This window comes from Sphaerodactylus townsendi, linkage group LG15 (assembly GCF_021028975.2).
Source record: "Sphaerodactylus townsendi isolate TG3544 linkage group LG15, MPM_Stown_v2.3, whole genome shotgun sequence".
In the NCBI taxonomy this organism is placed as follows: Eukaryota; Metazoa; Chordata; class Lepidosauria; order Squamata; family Sphaerodactylidae; genus Sphaerodactylus; species Sphaerodactylus townsendi.
In genome coordinates this window covers 28,841,734-28,860,494 of record NC_059439.1, presented here as the reverse complement: position 1 = coordinate 28,860,494, position 18,761 = coordinate 28,841,734, and the positions used below count along the sequence as shown (strand labels likewise).

At 48.0% G+C, this 18,761-nt stretch overlaps 1 protein-coding gene across 3 annotated transcripts in view; it reads right to left on the bottom strand.

Moving 5' to 3' along the window:
- Positions 1 to 18,761, bottom strand: part of CACNG7 (calcium voltage-gated channel auxiliary subunit gamma 7) — a 49,225-nt gene that overhangs the window by 16,591 nt on the left and 13,873 nt on the right. For all 3 annotated transcript variants that reach the window (XR_007246237.1, XM_048517150.1, XM_048517149.1), the window contains 3 exons: positions 12,776 to 13,015; positions 9,089 to 9,193; positions 1,970 to 2,110 (listed from right to left, as the gene is read on the bottom strand). Coding sequence is in view for 2 of the 3 variants with exons in the window: in XM_048517150.1 (XP_048373107.1) it covers positions 1,970 to 2,110; positions 9,089 to 9,193; positions 12,776 to 12,971 (442 nt within the window). In the remaining variant the exon portion in view is untranslated. The remainder of the gene's footprint in view (positions 1 to 1,969; positions 2,111 to 9,088; positions 9,194 to 12,775; positions 13,016 to 18,761) is intronic.

Genomic DNA, 18,761 nt, shown 5'->3' with positions numbered 1-18,761 from the left:
GGATGGACTGAAGGAGAAAAGGAAGCAGTGAGGAGGAAGAAAAATCAGTGGAGGAATGAGGAGGAAGTGGAGGAAATATAAGGAAGGAGGAAGGAAGGAAGAAAGAAATGAAGGAGAAGGAGGAAATATGGATAAGGAAGTGGAGAATGGTGGAGGAATGGAGGAAGTGGAGGAAGGGAAGTGGAGGAGGAATGGAAGGAAGGAAGGAAGGAAGGAAGGAGGAACATGGAAGGAACAGGAATGGAAGGAAGGAAGGGTGGAATTGGTGGTGGTGGAGGAATGGCAGGAAGATGGAGGTGGAAGGAGAAAATATTTATACAGTGATGGAGGTGGAGAACTGGTGGCAGTGAGGAGAAAAGTGCAGAGAAGTAGCAGGCAGTAAGGAGAAAATATTTATACAGAGATGGAAGTGGAGAACTAGTGGCAGTGAGGAGAACAGTGAGGAGAAGTAGCCGGCAGTGAGGAGAAAATATTTATACAGTGATGGAGGTGGAGAACTGGTGGCAGGGAGGAGAACTGTGAGGAGAAGTAGCTGGCAGTGAGGAGAAAATATACGGCGCAGCCGCATGGAAGTGGCAGGGTGAACTGGTGGCAGTAAGGAGAACAATGCGGAGAAGTAGCCGGCAGTGAGGTGAAAATATTTATGCAGCGATGGAAGTGGAGAACTGGTGGCAGTGAGGAGAACAGTGCGGAGAAGTAGCCAGCAGTGAGGAGAAAATATTTATACAGTGATGGAAGTGGAGAACTGGTGGCAGTGAGGAGAACAGTGCAGAGAAGTAGCTGGCAGTGAGGAGAAAATATTTATACAGCGATGGAGGTGGAGAAGTATCTGGCAGTGAGGAGAAAATAGTTATACAGCGATGGACGTGGAGAACTGGTGGCAGTGAGGAGAACAGTGAGGAGAAGTAGCTGGCAGTAAGTAGAAAATGTTTACACAGCGATGGAAGTGGAGAACTGGTGGCAGTGAGGAGAACAGTGAAGAGAAGTAGCTGGCAGTAAGTAGAAAATGTTTATACAGCGATGGAAGTGGAGAACTGGTGGCAGTGAGGAGAACAGTGAGGAGAAGTAGCCAGCAGTGAGGAAAAAATATTTATACAGCGATGGAGGTGGAGAAGTATCCGGCAGTGAGGAGAAAATATTTACACAGCGATGGAAGTGGAGAACTGGTGGCAGTGAGGAGAGAACAGTGAGGAGAAGTAGCTGGCAGTGAGGAGAAAATATTTATACAGTGATGGAGGTGAAGAAGTAGCCAGCAGTGAGGAGAAAATATTTATACAGCGATGGAAGTGGAGAACTGATGGCAGTGAGGAGAACAGTGAGGAGAAGTAGCTGGCAGTGAGAAGAAAATAGTTATACAGCGATGGAAACGGAGAAGTAACTGGCAGTTAGGAGAAAATATGTAAACAGCGATGGAAGTGGAGAACTGGCAGCAGTGAGGAGAACGGTGAGCCGAAGTATCTGGCAGTGAGGAGAAAATATTTATAAAGTGATGGAAGTGGAGAAGTAGCTGCAGTAAGAACAGTGAGGAGAAGTTGCTGGCAGTGTGCTCCCTCCCACTTGCTCTCTGCTTCCTTTCTATACAGAGTGGGTTGGCAGCAAGGCCCAGTCACCTGCTTTCTGAAGCTGACGTTACCAGGCTGAGGTTGAGAAACCGGAGCAACCACAGAAGGGTCATCTACTTTTGCCAGCTTGCGTCTAATCAGTTATTCTTGTTTTGTCTAAAAGCTATCAGCATCCCTGTTCCCTTTAATAAATATGTCCCACTTGAAAGAAAACCTCCTAGAGCCCATCACTCATTAAAAGAATCTTCTGTTGCACTACAAGGAAATACAGAACCCCGAATAATCATCCTCTGCTTCAGATGGCCACACCTCAGCCCAGGTATGGCGCACCTCTGCCCAGGTGCCACAGCCAGCCGATGCTGAGGCCACCAGCGCCCTCTATTGAGCGCCCCGCCTCCATGCCTCACCGGAGAGGATGAAGAAGATTCCGGAGACGAACGCCAGGATGGTTCTCTGTGGGCGGATATGTCCGATGTTGCTAATGACAAACGCGGTGAAGACGAGAAAGAGACTGACCATGGGGAAAGGAGTGGCCGTGCGGATGGTTTCTGCAAAGAGATTGGGCGGGGGGGGTGGATAAAGAAGCAGGGGAATCAGATATATAGAACTTAAGTAAATATAAGCCAGTTTTACCAGAGTGCAGACGGTTCGATCCCAACGGAAGTCAGTTTCAGGTGGCCGGCTAAAGACTGACTCTGCCTTCCACCCTTACAAGGTCAGTAAAATGAGTTAGAAGAAGAAGAGTTTGGATTTATATCCCCTCTTTCTCTTCTTTAAGGAGACTCAAGGTGACTTAAAAGCTCCTTTCCGTTCCTCTCCCCACAACAGACACCTTGTGAGGTCGGTGGGGCTAAGAGAGTTCTGAGAGAAGTGTGACTAGCCCAAGGTCACCCATCAGGAATGTAGGAGTGCGGGAACACACCTGGTTCACCAGATAAGCCTCTGCCACTCAGGTGGAGGAGTGGGGGATCAAACCCAGTTCTCCAGATTAGAATCCACCTGCTCTTAACCAGAATCCACGCTGGCTCTCAGCTTCCTGGAGGTAAATTGTGGAGGACTGGGGAAGGCACGGCAAACCACACTGTAAACTCAGCTTGCCTAGTAAAAGTCATGATGTAACATCATGGGTCTGTAATGACCCAGTGCTCGCCCTTTACCTAAGAGGACAGTTTTTTCCTGGCAATTGGCAACCCTAGTAAGTGCTACTTCTAGCCTGCTAGGGCTTTTTCACATGCCCAAGTTTTCCTTTTTGTATCCAATCACATTGAGTACCCCTGACTAGCTCGAGCTATTTAGAACTCGGAAGCTACGCAGGATGGGCCCAAGTTAGTATTTGGAAGATTGGGTGGCTACGCAGAGGAAGGCGGTGGCCTCTGCTCATCAGTTGCTTTGAAATCCCATGAGGGTTTGTGGTAAGTTGGTTGTGACTTGACGGCACATAATTATTATTTATAGTTGCTCTTTGTTCAGAATGCAGCATCTACATGTGACTATTCTTTTAGGGTTATACTTCTGTCGTAAGGATATTTTATTTTCCCATTAATGAAAGGGAAAGGTTTATTTCTCCCCAGTCATATCCATTCGTTTTGGTATTAATGTGGGGAACGTGGTTGCATTACTGTTGCCAAAAGACCGGTACAAGAAGAAGAAGGAGAAGAAGAAGAAGAAGAAGAAGAAGAAGAAGAAGAAGAAGAAGAAGAAGAAGAAGAAGAAGAAGAAGAAGAAGAAGAAGAGGAGGAGGAGGAGGAGGAGGAGGAGGAGGAGGAGGAGGAGTTTGGATTTATATCCCCCCTTTCTCTCCTATAGGGGACTCAAAGGGGTTTACAATCTCCTTGCCCTTCCCCCCTCACAATAAACACCCTGTGAGGTAGGTGGGGCTGAGAGAGCTCCGAAAAGCTGTGACTAGCCCAAGGTCACCCAGCTGGCAGGTGCTGGAGTGCACAGACTAATCTGAATTCCCCAGATAAGCCTCCACAGCTCAAGTGGCAGAGGTGGGAATCAAACCCGGTTCCTCCAGATTAGAATGCACCTATTCTTAACCACTATGCCACTGCAATAAACATATCTTGCCTTCTTAACAGGGATATAATGGGGATGGTATTTACCTCTGGAAAACCTCAGCTGCCCATTATCACACATCGAGCCTAGATTAAAGGGTCAGGACTTTCTTTCCCCCGCCAGGCAGTTGGCAACCTTAGGTTACATGAATGTCATGTACAGGTCCGGGTATTGTTTGTGAGATCACTACTGATGAGCTGCAGATGTCTTCCCACTCCACTTCGTGACTGCACCATTTTGTGACCTGTGCTATCTTTTGGAAATGTAAAATATTTTTCAGCTTTACAGAACTGGGTCATTCCTTGTTCTATCCAGCAGGGGGCAGTCATTCTCTCTCTCTCTCTCTCTCTCTCTCTCTCTCTCTCTCTCTCTCACACACACACACACACACACACACACACACACACACACACAGAGAGAGAGAGAGAGAGAGAGAGAGAGAGAGAGAGAGAGAGAGAGAGAGAGAGAGAGAGAGAGAGAGAGATTCTCTCCCTGCTGCATTCTGTTCCAAAGAATGTGATCACAATTGTAATAAACCAAATATGATCGCCAGCTGAGCTGAAATAACAGCCTGGCCCGATCATGCTTTTAAAAGCGATTTGATATCCAGAAATCAGGAAGACAATTTTTTTTCACGGCTTGGAAATAAACATCAAGCTCCTGATAAAGGCATTAGAGGTTAGCTGGATAGCTGGCAGCCGTCAAGCCAAGATCTGAAAAGTCCAGGAAGGATGTATTATTATTTTTAGCTTGGAGCCCGTTTTCTTCTGTGCTCTACAGGCGGTGGGTTACAGTCAGGGGGATTGTATCTAAGCGATTGAGATGCATTCCTAACTCAATGTGATTTCTACAAGATATATGTAACCTGCTTGCTATATGTCACCCCTGCCATTCTGGAGCATTCTTTCCTTGATCTTTACTTTATGGCTTCACACAACTGAGCAGATAACTAGGCTTTCCCCTGACATTTCGGTCTCATGAGAACCGGGATTGTTTCCATTATCTCGTGGAGGCAGGATGCCAAGTAGCTCTCTATCTCTATCTGTCGCCGACTTTGGGGTGCCTCAGCTCCAAACTAACTCTTTCTCACATTTCTTGGGAACATGGGAGGGGGGGACTAACATCAGAATAAAGGGGATAGCAAAAGCCAGATTCGCCACAACTGCCTTTTTCAAGCTGGGTGCTTTGATGCCTATCAATAAATGCTACTGATCAACAATACAGAGTTGGTTGACTACTTCAAGTGACTGAGCCTCACCAACTTTCTATCACATCCTTTTCTTTGTCCAAGGTTGCAGAACTCCCCCATCATCTTTCCTAGCTCTTTACAGCCAGGGCACAAGGCCATAATGCACAACCCATTTTTCAGCAGAGGATATAGCAGTGCAAAGTTATAGCAGCTGCCAACATATTAACTTCAAGATCCATAGGAATGATCACCACACCAGGCCAAACAGACACTTAAGGGAGTCTGCCAGGCATTCCTCTTTCTCTCCCACACACAGTCCATTTGCAGACCCAGGCCGATAACAAAACCAACAAGCAAACCCAAAACAGCCCCAGAGTTTTGCTGAGCTCCTAGCGGACCATGTTAAGCCTTGGATCTGTAACCAATATCGGACTCAGTGATTTGAATTAGAAGTCTTTATTGACAGACAACGGCGAGGCTAAAAGAAGCTAGTTCTGAGAAATGTCTTTACGCAGCAGTGGCGTAGGAGGTTAAGAGCTCATGTATCTAATCTGGAGGAACCGGGTTTGATTCCCAGCTCTGCCACCTGAGCTGTGGAGGCTTATCTGGGGAATTCAGATTAGCTTGTGCACTCCCACACACGCCAGCTGGGTGACCTTGGGCTAGTCACAGCTTCTCGGAGCTCGCTCAGCCCCACTCACCTCACAGGGTGTTTGTTGTGAGGGGGGAAGGGCAAGGAGGTTGTCAGCCCCTTTGAGTCTCCTGCAGGAGAGAAATGGGGGATATAAATCCAAACTCTTCTTCTTCTTCTTTATCCCCAAAGGCTCCCACCCTCCCTCTTTCACACCAGATATCAAAGTATAATAGGACAGTCTAGGAATGTCGAAGCTGTTTTTTTTTTTAAAGGCCATGTGAAAAGTTAACGGGGCGTTGGCGTTGGGGTGCCCTAGTTCACTGCATGTTACAAACTAAAGAGTCTGTGAGAAATTGAAAGTAGAGTAAAAGGTACATTAACATGACAGAAATTAGAATATGTTTTGATGTCAGGAGGGGGCTCCTGACATTCATCACATGCACCGGCAGGTTCAATCAGCTGTGGAGCCCAGGCTGAGGGTTATAGTGTATTGTAGTATACAAACAACTGCCCACTACCAGAAAATCAAGGCTACTGATAGTGTAACCCCCATGCTCAGAATGGGCTGACCGAGAAAGGGGTGGAGACTCAAAGCAGCAAGAGGCTGCAGAGCTCATGTAGTTTGGAGGAGACAAGGCTACCAGACTCGGACCTAGATTTGTATTAGTCCTTATCACCTGGTTAAGGGTTTTTTATGTTTGTAATGGGTGAGAGTTCTCCTGGAAACCTTCACCATGTTGAATCCTGTTCACCAAGCCCTTGGAGTCTTCAGGAGCCAACCCACTTGCAGGAAGAATGGGACTTGGCAATATCAGAAGACTGTAACTAGAAGGACTTGAAATGAAATCTGAACAGGACCTTGAAGTGTGATGTTAAAAGTTGGTTTTTAATGTTATATGTTAAGAAAGTAAACCATTTTGTTTTTAAAAATTGCTGTTGCAAACTCATTCCAAGTTCTGCCCCACAGAACCCACAGATAGAGGTTACAGTAGCAATCCCACAGAGTTTGCAAGGCAAGAGACAAACAGAGGTGGTTTGCCATCAGCTGCTCTGGGTTTTCCAGGGTGTGTGGCCATGGTCTGGTAGTTTTTGCTCCTCATATTTCACAGGCAACAAGTTAGGAGCAAAAACTTACCAGGCCACGACCACACAGCCCGGAAAACCCACAATAACCAGTGGATTCCGGCCATGAAAGCCTTAGGGGTCTGCAACCTGCGGCTCTCCAGATGTTCATGGACTACAAATCCCAATTGAATCGAAGCCAAACTTAATGAGTTGGGCATTTCCTTGGAGGACCTGCTAATGTTAACAGAGCAGGAGGTCTATGGGGCTATCAAGAAGAGACTTTTTGATAGAGAGTTTCAACAGATGCTAAAGGAAGCTAATAAAACCTGTTCCCCGATCTCTCTGGGAATACCTGTGGATAGATTAATTGCAGCCCGGTACCTTTATCTCCTGGTTGAGGCCCGGTGGCGTAGAGCAATCACCTTAGCTAGGTGTAATGCCCTGCCTTCTTCCTTTAGCCTTGGACGCCACCTTGGCATTCCACATAAAGAAAGGAAATGCCCGTGTGGCATGGGTTCTGTGGAAACAGTATCTCATATGCTGTTGAATTGTCCTTTTTATGAGATAGATAGGAAGAAGCACATAATCCCCTTCCTGCATGGAAGTGAAGGCACTACAGATGAACAGAAGGTTATATATCTTTTAAACAGCCACAACCACGAGTTGTTGGAAGCGGTGGCTGAATTTTTAAATGGTGTCATTTTAACTCGCCAGAAGTTGTAAAGGCTGTTATTATCTTGCAATGTTAATGTGAAACTATTTATATGCCATTAAAGGTATTCGAAATCGAAATCCCAATTGGCCATGCTGGCAGGGGTTGATGGGAATTGTAGTCCATGAACATCTGGACAGCCGCAGGCTGCAGACCCCTGTAAATAGGTTTGCCATTACCTGCCTCTGCCCAGAAACCCAGGTCTTCCTTGGTGGTCTTCTGCCCAAGTACTAACCAGGGCTGCCTCCACTGAGGTTTCAAGATACGACAAGATGCTGGGATGTGCCATGTATGGAGCATCCCTAGCATTTTTCTCTATTGAACAGCAGCTGCGCAGGACCCGGATTCAAATTGGGACCAGCAGTGCAGGGTGAGATGGGTTTTTAGCGCTGCTCTTGAACTCAAATGCCCGCGCACAAGTCCCGTACCCTGACTTATAAATAAGTCTCATTAAACAAAGTGGGATTTACTTTCCAGGTAAGTATGCGCAGGATTAGGAAACATTCCAGTTTTAATTCAGAGCAAGAGATAGCAGAAGGCCAAATTATCTCATATGCAAGGAGGTCTGGGATTGGATCTCTTGGTTTTTTTAATGGGCGGAGCAGCCGTGGTGGGCGGGCCTTTATAATCAGGTAGCCATTCCCCTTGGTCATTTTCCTGATCCAGAGCCCCCAAAGCTGCTGCCTGCCCTGTGGGGGAAAATGGGTAGGAAGGAGCCCAGTTTCAAGGCCTGAAACCAACAGAGGTGGTTTGCCACCTTTGGAGAGGTGGTTTGCCTGCCTCCACAGAGAAGAAGAAGAAGAAGAGTTTGGATTTATATCCCCCATTTCTCTCCTGCAGGAGACTCAAAGGGGCTTACAATCTCCTTGCCCTTCCCCCCTCACAACAAACACCCTATGAGGTAGGTGGGGCTGAGAGAGCTCTGAGAAGCTGTGACGAGCCCAAGGTCACCCAGCTGGCGTGTGTGGGAGTGCACAAGCTAATCTGAATTCCCCAGATAAGCCTCCACAGCTCAGGCGGCAGAGCTGGGAATCAAACCCGGTTCCTCCAGATTAGATACACGAGCTCTTAACCTCCTATGCCACTGCTGCAACCCTGAACCTCATTCGTGGTCTCCCATCTAAGTACAAACTGTGGCTGGCCCCTCCTTAGTTTCCAGGATGTTTCAAGGTCAGGCTAGCCTGGCCCATCCAGGTCAGAAAAACGATGCCGAGGAAAAGGTCAGGCATTCCTCCTCCAAGTTCTACCGCGGCTGCCTTGAACTTTCAAAACGAAACAAAACCTGCAGGCGTTCCGACTGTGGATCTCCCTGAGCCGTGCTTAACTTGGCCATAGCTGTCTAAAGACATGCAGTGCTGGCGAATGGGCTGCAAGGAAAGGAAAGGCCGAGGGTGAGGGAGAAGAAGTCTCTGGGGATGTGCTGCATTGGGAAGAACACAGAGGCGTATCTGGGGTAAATGGCGCCCGCAGACAAATTATCTCCAGGAGCCCCCCAGGCTCTGCCCCCCCACCCCAGGCTCTGCCCCACCCCACCCCGGCTCCGCCCCCCACTGCCCTCGACCCACCCAAGTTACCATGGACATGGGCAAGGTCTAGGGTACCCCTTGTCCCTAGGCTGATACGCCACTGGAAGAACAGCTCCTAACAGGTCCCTTCCGCACATGCAGAACAATCCACTTTCAATGCACTTCGAAGCTGGATTTTACTGCGTGGAATAGCAGAATCCCCTGTCAAACAATTGAGAAAGTGGACTGAATGTGCATTATTCTGCATGTGAAGAAAGGGCCTGTACAGTAATACAGGAGGACCCAATGAAACGGAGGCCCACCAAGCGACTGGCTCGCAGATGAGGATGTTCACCCACTTACTGAGGATGTTTTCTGTATTCTCCGTAACTAGGGGCCCCTCAGGGTCTGGGTCGGGCCGAGGTTCCAGGAAGTACTCAGAAGCGACGCAGCTACCTTTTTTCTGACCTGCCAGAGAGAAGAAAACACACTGGAGTCACGTCACTGAAACAGACCATTCAAAATGTTGGAAGAGGGATGATGGGAAGTTTGTTTGTCTGGAAGACAAAAAGGGCCCAAGGAGCAGAAAGCCTGTGCAATGTTGGCAGGGAAGGGCAGGGCCGGAGCGAGGGAGAGCTGCATCCAGGGCATGCATGCGCCTTGTGCTCCTATCATGCCCCCTCCCACCACGCCACGCCCCGGAATGCCCACGCCATGCCACGCCATGACCCCGCACCAGCACGCGCCCTACGAAGAGAGGCTTAGAGAGAAGGGATGTTTCGTCTGGAGAAGCGAAGGTTAAGAAGGGGCATGAAAGCTACGTTTAAATAGTTGAAGGGATGTCATGTCGAAGAGGGAGCAAGCTGGTTTTCTGCTGCCTCAGAGACTAGGATACGGAGTTAAGGGAATCAAGGTGCAGGAAAAGAGATTCCACCTAAACATTAGGAAGAACTTTCTGACTGTCAGGGCTGTTCGAGAGTCAAATTCACTGCCTCGGAGAATGGTGGAGTCTCTTCTTTGGAGGTTTTTAAACAGAGGCTGGATGGCAGAGGCGTTCCTCCCATTGGGCAAAGTGGGCAGCTGCCCAGGGCGCCACCTTGTGGTGGGCAACAAAATTGCAGGTTCGTTTGTGGGGGATTTTGTATTTTCAGTGCTTTTTCCATTTTTGGCCTGCAGATTTTAGGCTAGCAGCACCAAAATTTCAGGGATTTTTTGGGAGACTCTCCTGATGATATGACATGGGTTTGGTAAGGTTTGGTTTAGGGAATCCAAAGTTATGGACTCCCAAAGGAGTGCCCCTATCCCCCATTGTTTCCAATGGGAGCTAATAGGAGATGGGGGCTACAACTTTGAGGGTCCCTAACTTTGGACCCCCTGAACCAAACTTCACCAAACCTGGGTGGTATCATCAGTAGGGTCTCAAGAATATACTCTGAAATTTTGGTGCTGCTATCTTAATAATTGCACCCCTGACAACAGGCACCCCCTAAATTTCCCCAGATTCTCTTTTTAAATCCACTCCCTTCCTGCCAATGTTTGTTTTCTTTCTTTCTTTTATTCTCTCAATGCCTAATAAAGGTGGTTTCTCCTTTTAAATCCACCTTAAAGGGAGAATCTGGGGTCCCGAGTTTCAATAACATTGAAAGTGATGCTGTTTCCCCCAATTGGGGGGACTGGATACAACACCATAAAATGTTTCCAGAGCAGTAATAAAACATTTTGAAAGCATTTTGAAAATGTTTTCCAAAAAATTATTTCTGCTGTGTGGCATGGCCCATTGCTGTGTTCAGATTTGTGAGTTGGGGCATGTTCTATAATGTGATGGTGACTTTGAAACGACCTGGTGGAAAAAAATCATTGTTTGGTCACGGTGGGGGAGGGTGGCTGCCCATGGGGGGGGGCATCAAACTCAGGTTTTGCCCAGGGCTCCAGTTTGCCTAGGTACGCCTGTGCTGGACGGCCATATGTTGGGAGTGCTTTGATTGTGTGTCCCTGCATGGCAGGGGGTTGGACTGGATGGCCCTTGGGGTCTCTTCCGACTCTATGATTCTATGAACTCTCCAAAGCTTTGCATGCAAAACTGTCATGGTTTTGAATTAGAAGAGGACGGCTTTCCAGTAAGCAATAATTCTGGGAAGTTGGAAGTCTCCCAGGTCTCTTCTGTTTCTGCCAATGCATTCCCTCCTCCTCTCCCTTTTGAATTGGGGTTTCCTTATGGGCAGCTGAGCCTCAAACATTTCAGCCACCATTTGTGGTTTCCTGGATGATGGCTGTTCGGAGAATATCCTCCCCGAGGGTCCAGAAGCTATACTTCCTGCAAAAGACTACAGCTTCTCAGCAAGCCCGTTGCGAACAGCAGCCTGAACCTAGCCAGAGCTCAGCTGCAACAACGTTTACAAACACAGCAAAACTCACACATGTATCTCACTCAGCACGTGGCTCTCTCAGTCCCAAACACATCCAGCTGCCTTTAATATTGGGATCACAGGCAGTAGAAGCAATTATTGTGTGCAGAGCAGATCTGGCTTGGAGTTCACAGTCTTTCACAGGAGCAGCAGTGGCGTAGTGGCTAAGAGCAGGTGCACTCTGATCTGGAGGAACTCGGTTTGATTCCCAGCTCTGCCACTTGAGTAGTGGAGGCTTATCTGGGGAATTCAGATTAGCCTGTGCACTCCCACTCACTCCAGCTGGGTGACCTTGGGCTAGTCACAGCTTCTTGGAGCTCTCTCAGCCCCACCTACCTCACAGGGTGTTTGTTGTGAGGGGGGAAGGGCAAGGAGATTGTAAGCCCCTTTGAATCTCCTATAGGAGAGAAAGGGGGGATATAAATCCAAACTCCTCCTCCTCCTCCTCCTCCTCCTCCTCCTCCTCCTCCTCCTCTTCTTCTTCTTCTTCTTCTAGCCTTTTTAATCCAAACTCCTCCTCCTCCTCTTCTTCTTCTTCTAGCCTTTAATCATTTGTCCTGGCAGCTGCCAAGCATTTTTTTTAAATAGATGGGCCCAGGTGGGGTTCTGTCCAGCAAAGCGTCTGATTGGCCTTTGGAGATTTGATTGACAGCACCTGCCACCATAATATTATGCTATGTTATTATTATGTTATGGCGATGATTACTACCGTTATGATTACGGATGCTTTTGTTGTTACAATGCTATGTTTGAAAGGCTATGCCCGTGGTGGCGAACCTATGGCACTCCAGATGTTCATTGACTACAATTCCCATCAGCCAATTGGCCATGCTGGCAGGGGCTGATGGGAATTGTAGTCCATGAACATCTGGAGTGCCATAGGTTCGCCCCCACTGGGCTATGCTCACTGTTGCTTAGAATATGTTATAACGTGTTTATTGATTCTGTTATTGATGTGATGCTTTGACGGTTGTTATTTAATGCTATGATTATTGATATTGTCATTTTGCAGCTGTTTTTCACCGCCCTGAGCCCTTCGAGGGAGGGCGGCATATAAATAAGCCAAACCAATATAAGGATCTCCGTTCTGTCATTGAAGATAAGCCACGGCAGCCATTTCTCTGTTGCAGCTATCACAGTTTGTCAAAGGTGCCCACATAGAGCAGGTTCTCACAGGTTCCCAAGAATAGGTTACTAATTATTTGTGTGTGCCGAGAGGGGGTTACTAATTGGTGATTTTGCCACGTGATTTTTGCCTTAGTTAAGCCCCTCCTCTCAGCAGTAGCGTGCAGAACTTGAAGCAGTCTAGCAGGAGGTGCACCGGCATCCATGGCAGCCTGTGTGCATTCATTTCCTGCCCAAGGACCGGCACAGTGGCTGCATCCTTGCCGCCAGCCTCTCACCCATAGAAATACCGCGCGCCCCGCCTCTGAAATGCCCGGCCACACCCCGCCGCGGTATTCTGCCCAGCCCCATTGGCGCTACGCCACAGTTTGAATCCCACCACCAGGGGAACCTGTTACTAAAATTTTTGGATCCCACCACTGTGCCCACGTGCTCAAATGGGTTGGGGACCTCTGCGCGAAACCACTCCCCTGAAAGAAGACTATTCGCAGGGAACTCTGGTCCGGGCCAGGGCCGTTACCTGCAAAGAAGCAGACCCTCCAGAGGCCAGCGTGGAGTGCCATGACGATCTCGGTGGTTTGGTTCTGCGGAAACACGATCCCTTCCTCCATGAACAGCCAGTAGTCGGTGCTGACAGCGATGCCCACCAGGAGCAACCCGCACGCTCCAAAAACGCTAGACAGCAGGGTCAGGGCGCGGCTGCTGCAGTTACTCATCCTAGGTCACAGAGGGAGCCACTGGCCACACACAGCGCAAGGACCTGCAGAGGGAACAAACAACAAAGCCATCCATGAGACTTAATTCTTGCGATTTTACCCCATTTCCCTTCCTAAACACAAAAAACGATATTTCAAGAATCCTCTCCACGGTCAAACCTATTAAGCATAAGCATAAGCATTTATTGTCATTGTGCATGCACAACGAAATTTACAGCAGCATTCCACGATGCACACAATTTCAGACTGCTGGCCACCAGATTCTCCTGTTTTATTTATTTTTTTAAAAAAGGCGCCCCACCTTTCTGCTCTTACAAGGGCCGCCAAAGCAGCCAACAATTTAAAACCATCCATGACAAAAACCACATTTTAAAAACGATTAAAATCAATCCCCCTCCAAACATTTATCATTAAAACAGCTAAAAACAGAGATAAAATGCTGGCTGTTTTGAGTTTTCTGGGCTGTGTGGCTGTAGTCTAGCAGCTTTTGCTTTTAAGGTTTTGCCAGCATCAAAGAAGAGGAGGAGGAGCAGTAGTTTGGATTTATACCCACCTTTCTCTCCTATAAGGAGACTCAAGGTGGCCTAGAAGCTCTTTTTCCCTTCCTCTCCCCACAACAGACACCTTGTGAGGTAGGTAGGGCTGAGAGAGTTCCCAAGAACAGTGACTAACCCAAGGTCACCCAGCAGGAATGTAGGAGTACGGAAACACACCTGGTTCACCAGATAAGCCTCCACCACTCAGGTGGAGGAGTGGGGAATCAAACCCAGTCCTCCAGATTAGAATCCACCTGCTCTTCACCACTACACCACGCTGGCTCTCTGGCTGGTATCTTCAGCGGCTTGTCATGGAGAGATGTGTATGCCATGGAGAGAAACACAGCTTCCCATGACCTGCCTCTGGAGATGCCAGCCATAGATGTGGGCAAAAGGTAAGGAGCAAAAACTACCAGACCATGGCCACACAGCCCAGAAAACCCACAACAGCCAGTTGATTCCAACCGTGAAAGCCTTTGACAATACAGGGATAAAATACACACAAAAGATACAAACAGCAATTAAAATATTGAGTGGGAAGGAGGGACGGATGAATGAAGGCCAAACAAAACAAAAATGTCTTCACCTGCTGACAGGAGATGGCAACACAATGAGACAGATGAGAGTTCCAAAGCTTTGGGGCCATGACCAAGAAGGCTCTGGGGCCATGACAAGAAGGCCAGACTTTGGACAGATTCATAAGGGATTAGGTGGTCCTCCAGGTGTGTTGAACCCAAAACATTTAGGGCTCTGTAGGTCAAGACCAGGACCCTGAAATGTGATTGGAAACAAATTGGGCACCAGTGTATACGGGTCAAGATTTTGGTGATACGGCTTGTATGATCTCACGTCCGAGGAGAACCGTGAAATGAAATGTTGGCTTTAAGCTTCATCCCAAGCCACTAAAACCTCACCAATTACTCTTCTGGTTACCTCTAAGCCAAGTGGATTTTAAACCTCTCTTAGATCCTTTCTACATGGATTTTTTTTTCCAGTGAGGAACCACTGCAAGTTAGCCAAGGAATCCCTGTGCGTTGCAGAGGATTCTGGGGAATATTGTAGGATGGGCTCTCAGTTTGTCCAGGGTGCCTTTCCAAGCTGTCCAAGGTGGGTTAGTGGTTAAGAGTGGGGGACTCTAATCTGGAGAACCAACTTTGATTCCCCATTTCTCCACATGAGCAGAGGATTCTAATCTAGTGAACCAGGTTTATTTCCCCAATCCTACACACGAAGCCTTCCAGGTGACCTTGGGCTAGTCGTAGTTCTCTCCGAACTCTCTCAGCCCCACCTACCTCACAAGGAGTCTGCTGCGGGGAGAAGAAGGGAAGGTGGTTCTAAGCCGCTTTGAGACTCCTTATCGTTGATAAAAGCGGGGGGGGGGGGGTTAACCCAAACTTCTTGTGTTTTAGGAACTACCGTGTTTCCCCGAATATAAGACAGTGTCTTATATTAATTTTTGCTCCCAAAGATGTGCTATGTCTTATTTTCAGGGGATGTCTTATTTTTCTGTGTTCTGTTCGTCGGGCATACTTCCAAACAAAAACTTTGCTATGTCTTACTTTCGGGGGATGCCTTATATTTTGCACTTCAGCAAAACCTCTACTATGTCTTATTTTGGGGGGATGTCTTATATTCGGGGAAACAGGGTAATAACGTGATCACGATTTCCTGGCAGCTGCAAGTTATGGGGAAAGGTGGGTAACGGCAAACGTCTTTTGGGCAAAATAACGGAGCAGAATGATCGTACGCAGAACCGCGTTTGCTCTGTTTGTTCCGGCTGTTGACGCTAAACAGTCAATGTTGACCCAAATCAATGCCGAAAAAACACTGTGTTGAATGCTACAGGTAAAGCTGATTTCAACAGGCACACGCATGCACACACACATGAAGGGTGGCTTAGAAAAGATTATCATGTAACCTGAATAGTAGATTTTAGATGCATCCCGCCTTGAAATGTTTGCAGATAATTTCATTCATTTCTATTCTGCAGTATGCTGAACTTTATCGGTCGAAATTTAAACAGTCGGAAATGGGGGACAGTCAACACTCCAGTGGTCCCCGACAGGGTGCCCGTGGAGGCCACAGTGCCCACTACACCTATCCTGAGGCCCATCAAGTGTTTTTAGAAAGTGAACAGGAGTAGGTGGGGCTTTGCCCGGCAACAGCTCCGGATAGGTCATTGGAGTTCTGATTGGTTGTTGCAGATTTGAAAAATGTTGCTTTGGAAGCAACTGCCGCCACAGTGCAAAGATCTTCGCTGGGTGTCTGAAGGTAGGGTATGGCAGCCATTTTGCGACTGAGCTCACCACCACACTTTGTCAGAATTCCACAGGTGCTCACAGGTTCAAAAAAGTTGGGGACCCCTGGTCTGGGCTGTACTGAAGAAGAAGAAGAACAAGAACAAGAACAACAAGAAGAACAACAAGAAGAACAAGAACAAGAACAAGAAGAACAAGAAGAACAACAAGAAGAAGAAGAACAAGAAGAACAAGAACAAGAAGAACGAGAACAAGAAGAAGAAGAAGAAGAAGAACAAGAAGAAGAACAAGAACAACAAGAAGAACAACAAGAAGAACAACAAGAAGAACAAGAACAACAACAAGAAGAACAACAACAAGAAGAACAAGAACAAGAACAACAAGAACAACAAGAAGAACAAGAAGAGGAGGTGGAGGAGGTGGAGGAGTAGGAGTTCAGATTTGTACCCCACCTTTCTCTTCAGTAAGGAGACTCAAGGTGGCTTACAAACGCCTTTTCCTTCCTCCACAGAACAGACACCTTGTGGGGTAGGTGGGGCTGAGAGAGTTCAGACAGAACTGAGACCAGCCCAAGGTCACCCAGCAATTCATGTTCAGGAGTGGGGAAACAAATCCATTTCACCAGGTAAGAATCTGCCACTCGTGTGGAGGAGTGGAGAATCAAATCCAGTTCTCTGGATTAGAGTCCACCTGCTCTTACCACTGCACCCCGCTGGCTCTGCAACGCACAATGGACGAGATCATTAGCCTTTCCAGAGCTGAAACCCACCCTTTACCCCCAGGCACTTGTGACCCACTGAACTGCACGCACATGACATCACAGCTAGATGACAAGACGAAGAGCTGACATCTCTGAGCCCGAATGTGCTAATAAGGAATCCGTTCTCAGCGCTGAGTCACCTCACCTTGATGTCCTGTGGCTCTTCTCAGCATGCGAACAAAGAGACAGAGATGGTGCTTCCTTGTTCTCGATTCATGCGTCTCAGCGGTTGGTCTTTCCGAAAGGTTACCAAAAACAGTGGCTCTATAAGAGCGCATAACCCAACAGGTGGGCCTCGGCAATCCCCCTGAAGGTCACGACCCATGAGTTGAAGACCATTGCACTGAGGGGTTTGTTGAGGAACCCTCTGGTAGCAATTGGCTGACCTGCACGAATGTCTCAGTACACAGGAAGGCAGACTTGGGACAGTAGGAAGTAGAGAACTGTGGAAGCACCACGATAATATTTTTCTATACCATACCAGAGGTGGGATCCAGCAGGTTCTCGCAGGTTCCCGAGAGTAGGTTACTAATTATTTGTGTGTGCCGAGAGGGGGTTACTAATGGGTGATTTTGCCCCGTGATTTTTGCCTTAGTTACGCCCCTCCTCTCAGCAGTAGCGCGCAGAACTTGAAGCAGTCTAGCAGGAGGTGCACCGGCGTGCGTGGCAGCCTGTGCCTGCGTGCATTCGTTTCCCGCCCAAGGACCGGCGCAGCGGCTGCGTCCTTGCCACAGCCCTCCCAGGAATGCCCCGCCCCGGAATGCCCGGCCATGCCCCCGTCGTGCCCCGCCCAGCCCCATTGGCGCTACGCCACAGTTGGAATCCCACCACCATGGGAACCTGTTAATAAAAATTTTGGATCCCACCACTGTACTATACTATACCGGTCATTGTGTGAGCTCTGGTTATTGATAGCTCTACACTTCGCAGGTTTTTTGGGGTTCAGCTTTGAAACATAGGAGTTCAGGCTGCACGTAAACTCAAACATACCACTACCTCTAAATTACCATCATTCTTGCAAACAGTAAACTTGGTGGCTGTGTCCCCATTACTAGGGGCAGTGAAACAGTCACCCACAGACAAGGTAGGTAAAACAGAAAAAAATATTATAGTAAATGCTTTGTTATTGGGCATTTGTGGGGAGTAGAGGTTGCCAGTCAGAGGGTAAATGTAGCCCGGTGCAAAATCTGAGTTTTCCGACCCCCCCCCCTCGTATGGGCGGCTGCCCTCCCCCACCATGACCAAACAACATTTTTGTTTTGCACCAGGTCTTAAAGTCAGTGTATGGACCCCGGGGGAAATTTTTCTCTCTTTCTCACAATACTAGAACCAGGGGGCATTCATTGAAAATGCTGGGGGGAAGAATTAGGACTAATAAAAGGAAACACTTCTTCACGCAACGTGTGATTGGTGTTTGGAACATGCTGCCACAGGAGGTGGTGATGGCCACTAACCTGGATAGCTTTAAAAGGGGCTTGGACAGTTTTATGGAGGAGAAGTCGATTTATGGCTACCAATCTTGATCCTCCTTGATCTCAGATTGCAAATGCCTTAACAGTCCAGGTGATCGGGAGCAACAGCCGCAGAAGGCCATTGCGTTCACATCCTACATGTGAGCTCCCAAAGGCACCTGGTGGGCCACTGCGAGTAGCAGAGAGCTGGACTAGATGGACTTTGGTCTGATCCAGCTGGCTTGTTCTTATGTTCTTATGTTCTTATGTTCTTAAGGAGGGGGGGCAATTTTCCGCCTCCCCACATGACTAAATGGTTGCAGCCCGAGGACATTTGACCCCATATGTCCCCCTGGGCAGTACGCCCCTGGGATGACAAAGCAAACCCTCTTTTTAGTGGAACTACGATTATGGAAAAAAATTTCCCAAAAGCATATGATGCTCCATGAATTTTAGGCCCCAAGTTTAAACACCCACTTGATTGTCTCAGGCGTGTGCTACTGAGTCACCCACCTATTTAACTGCAAGTAATGCTGATCCTGTCTTGCGTGTTTTTTTACTCGGATGGGGTTAAATGGAGTCAATGTTATCTGCTGTCTGTTTTCTCTTGGAGTGACAGATACTTTGAAGTCCTCATGGTGAGGCCCCATGATGGTGTTTTAAACAAATGCAATTAAAAAGGGGACCGGGACGGAGCGGTCCGGATCATAGAGAGAGGATCTGCCAGAGTGGGAGGAACTGAAACCCTTTTCAAAGGGAGAGAATTAATGTACACGTTATCGCAG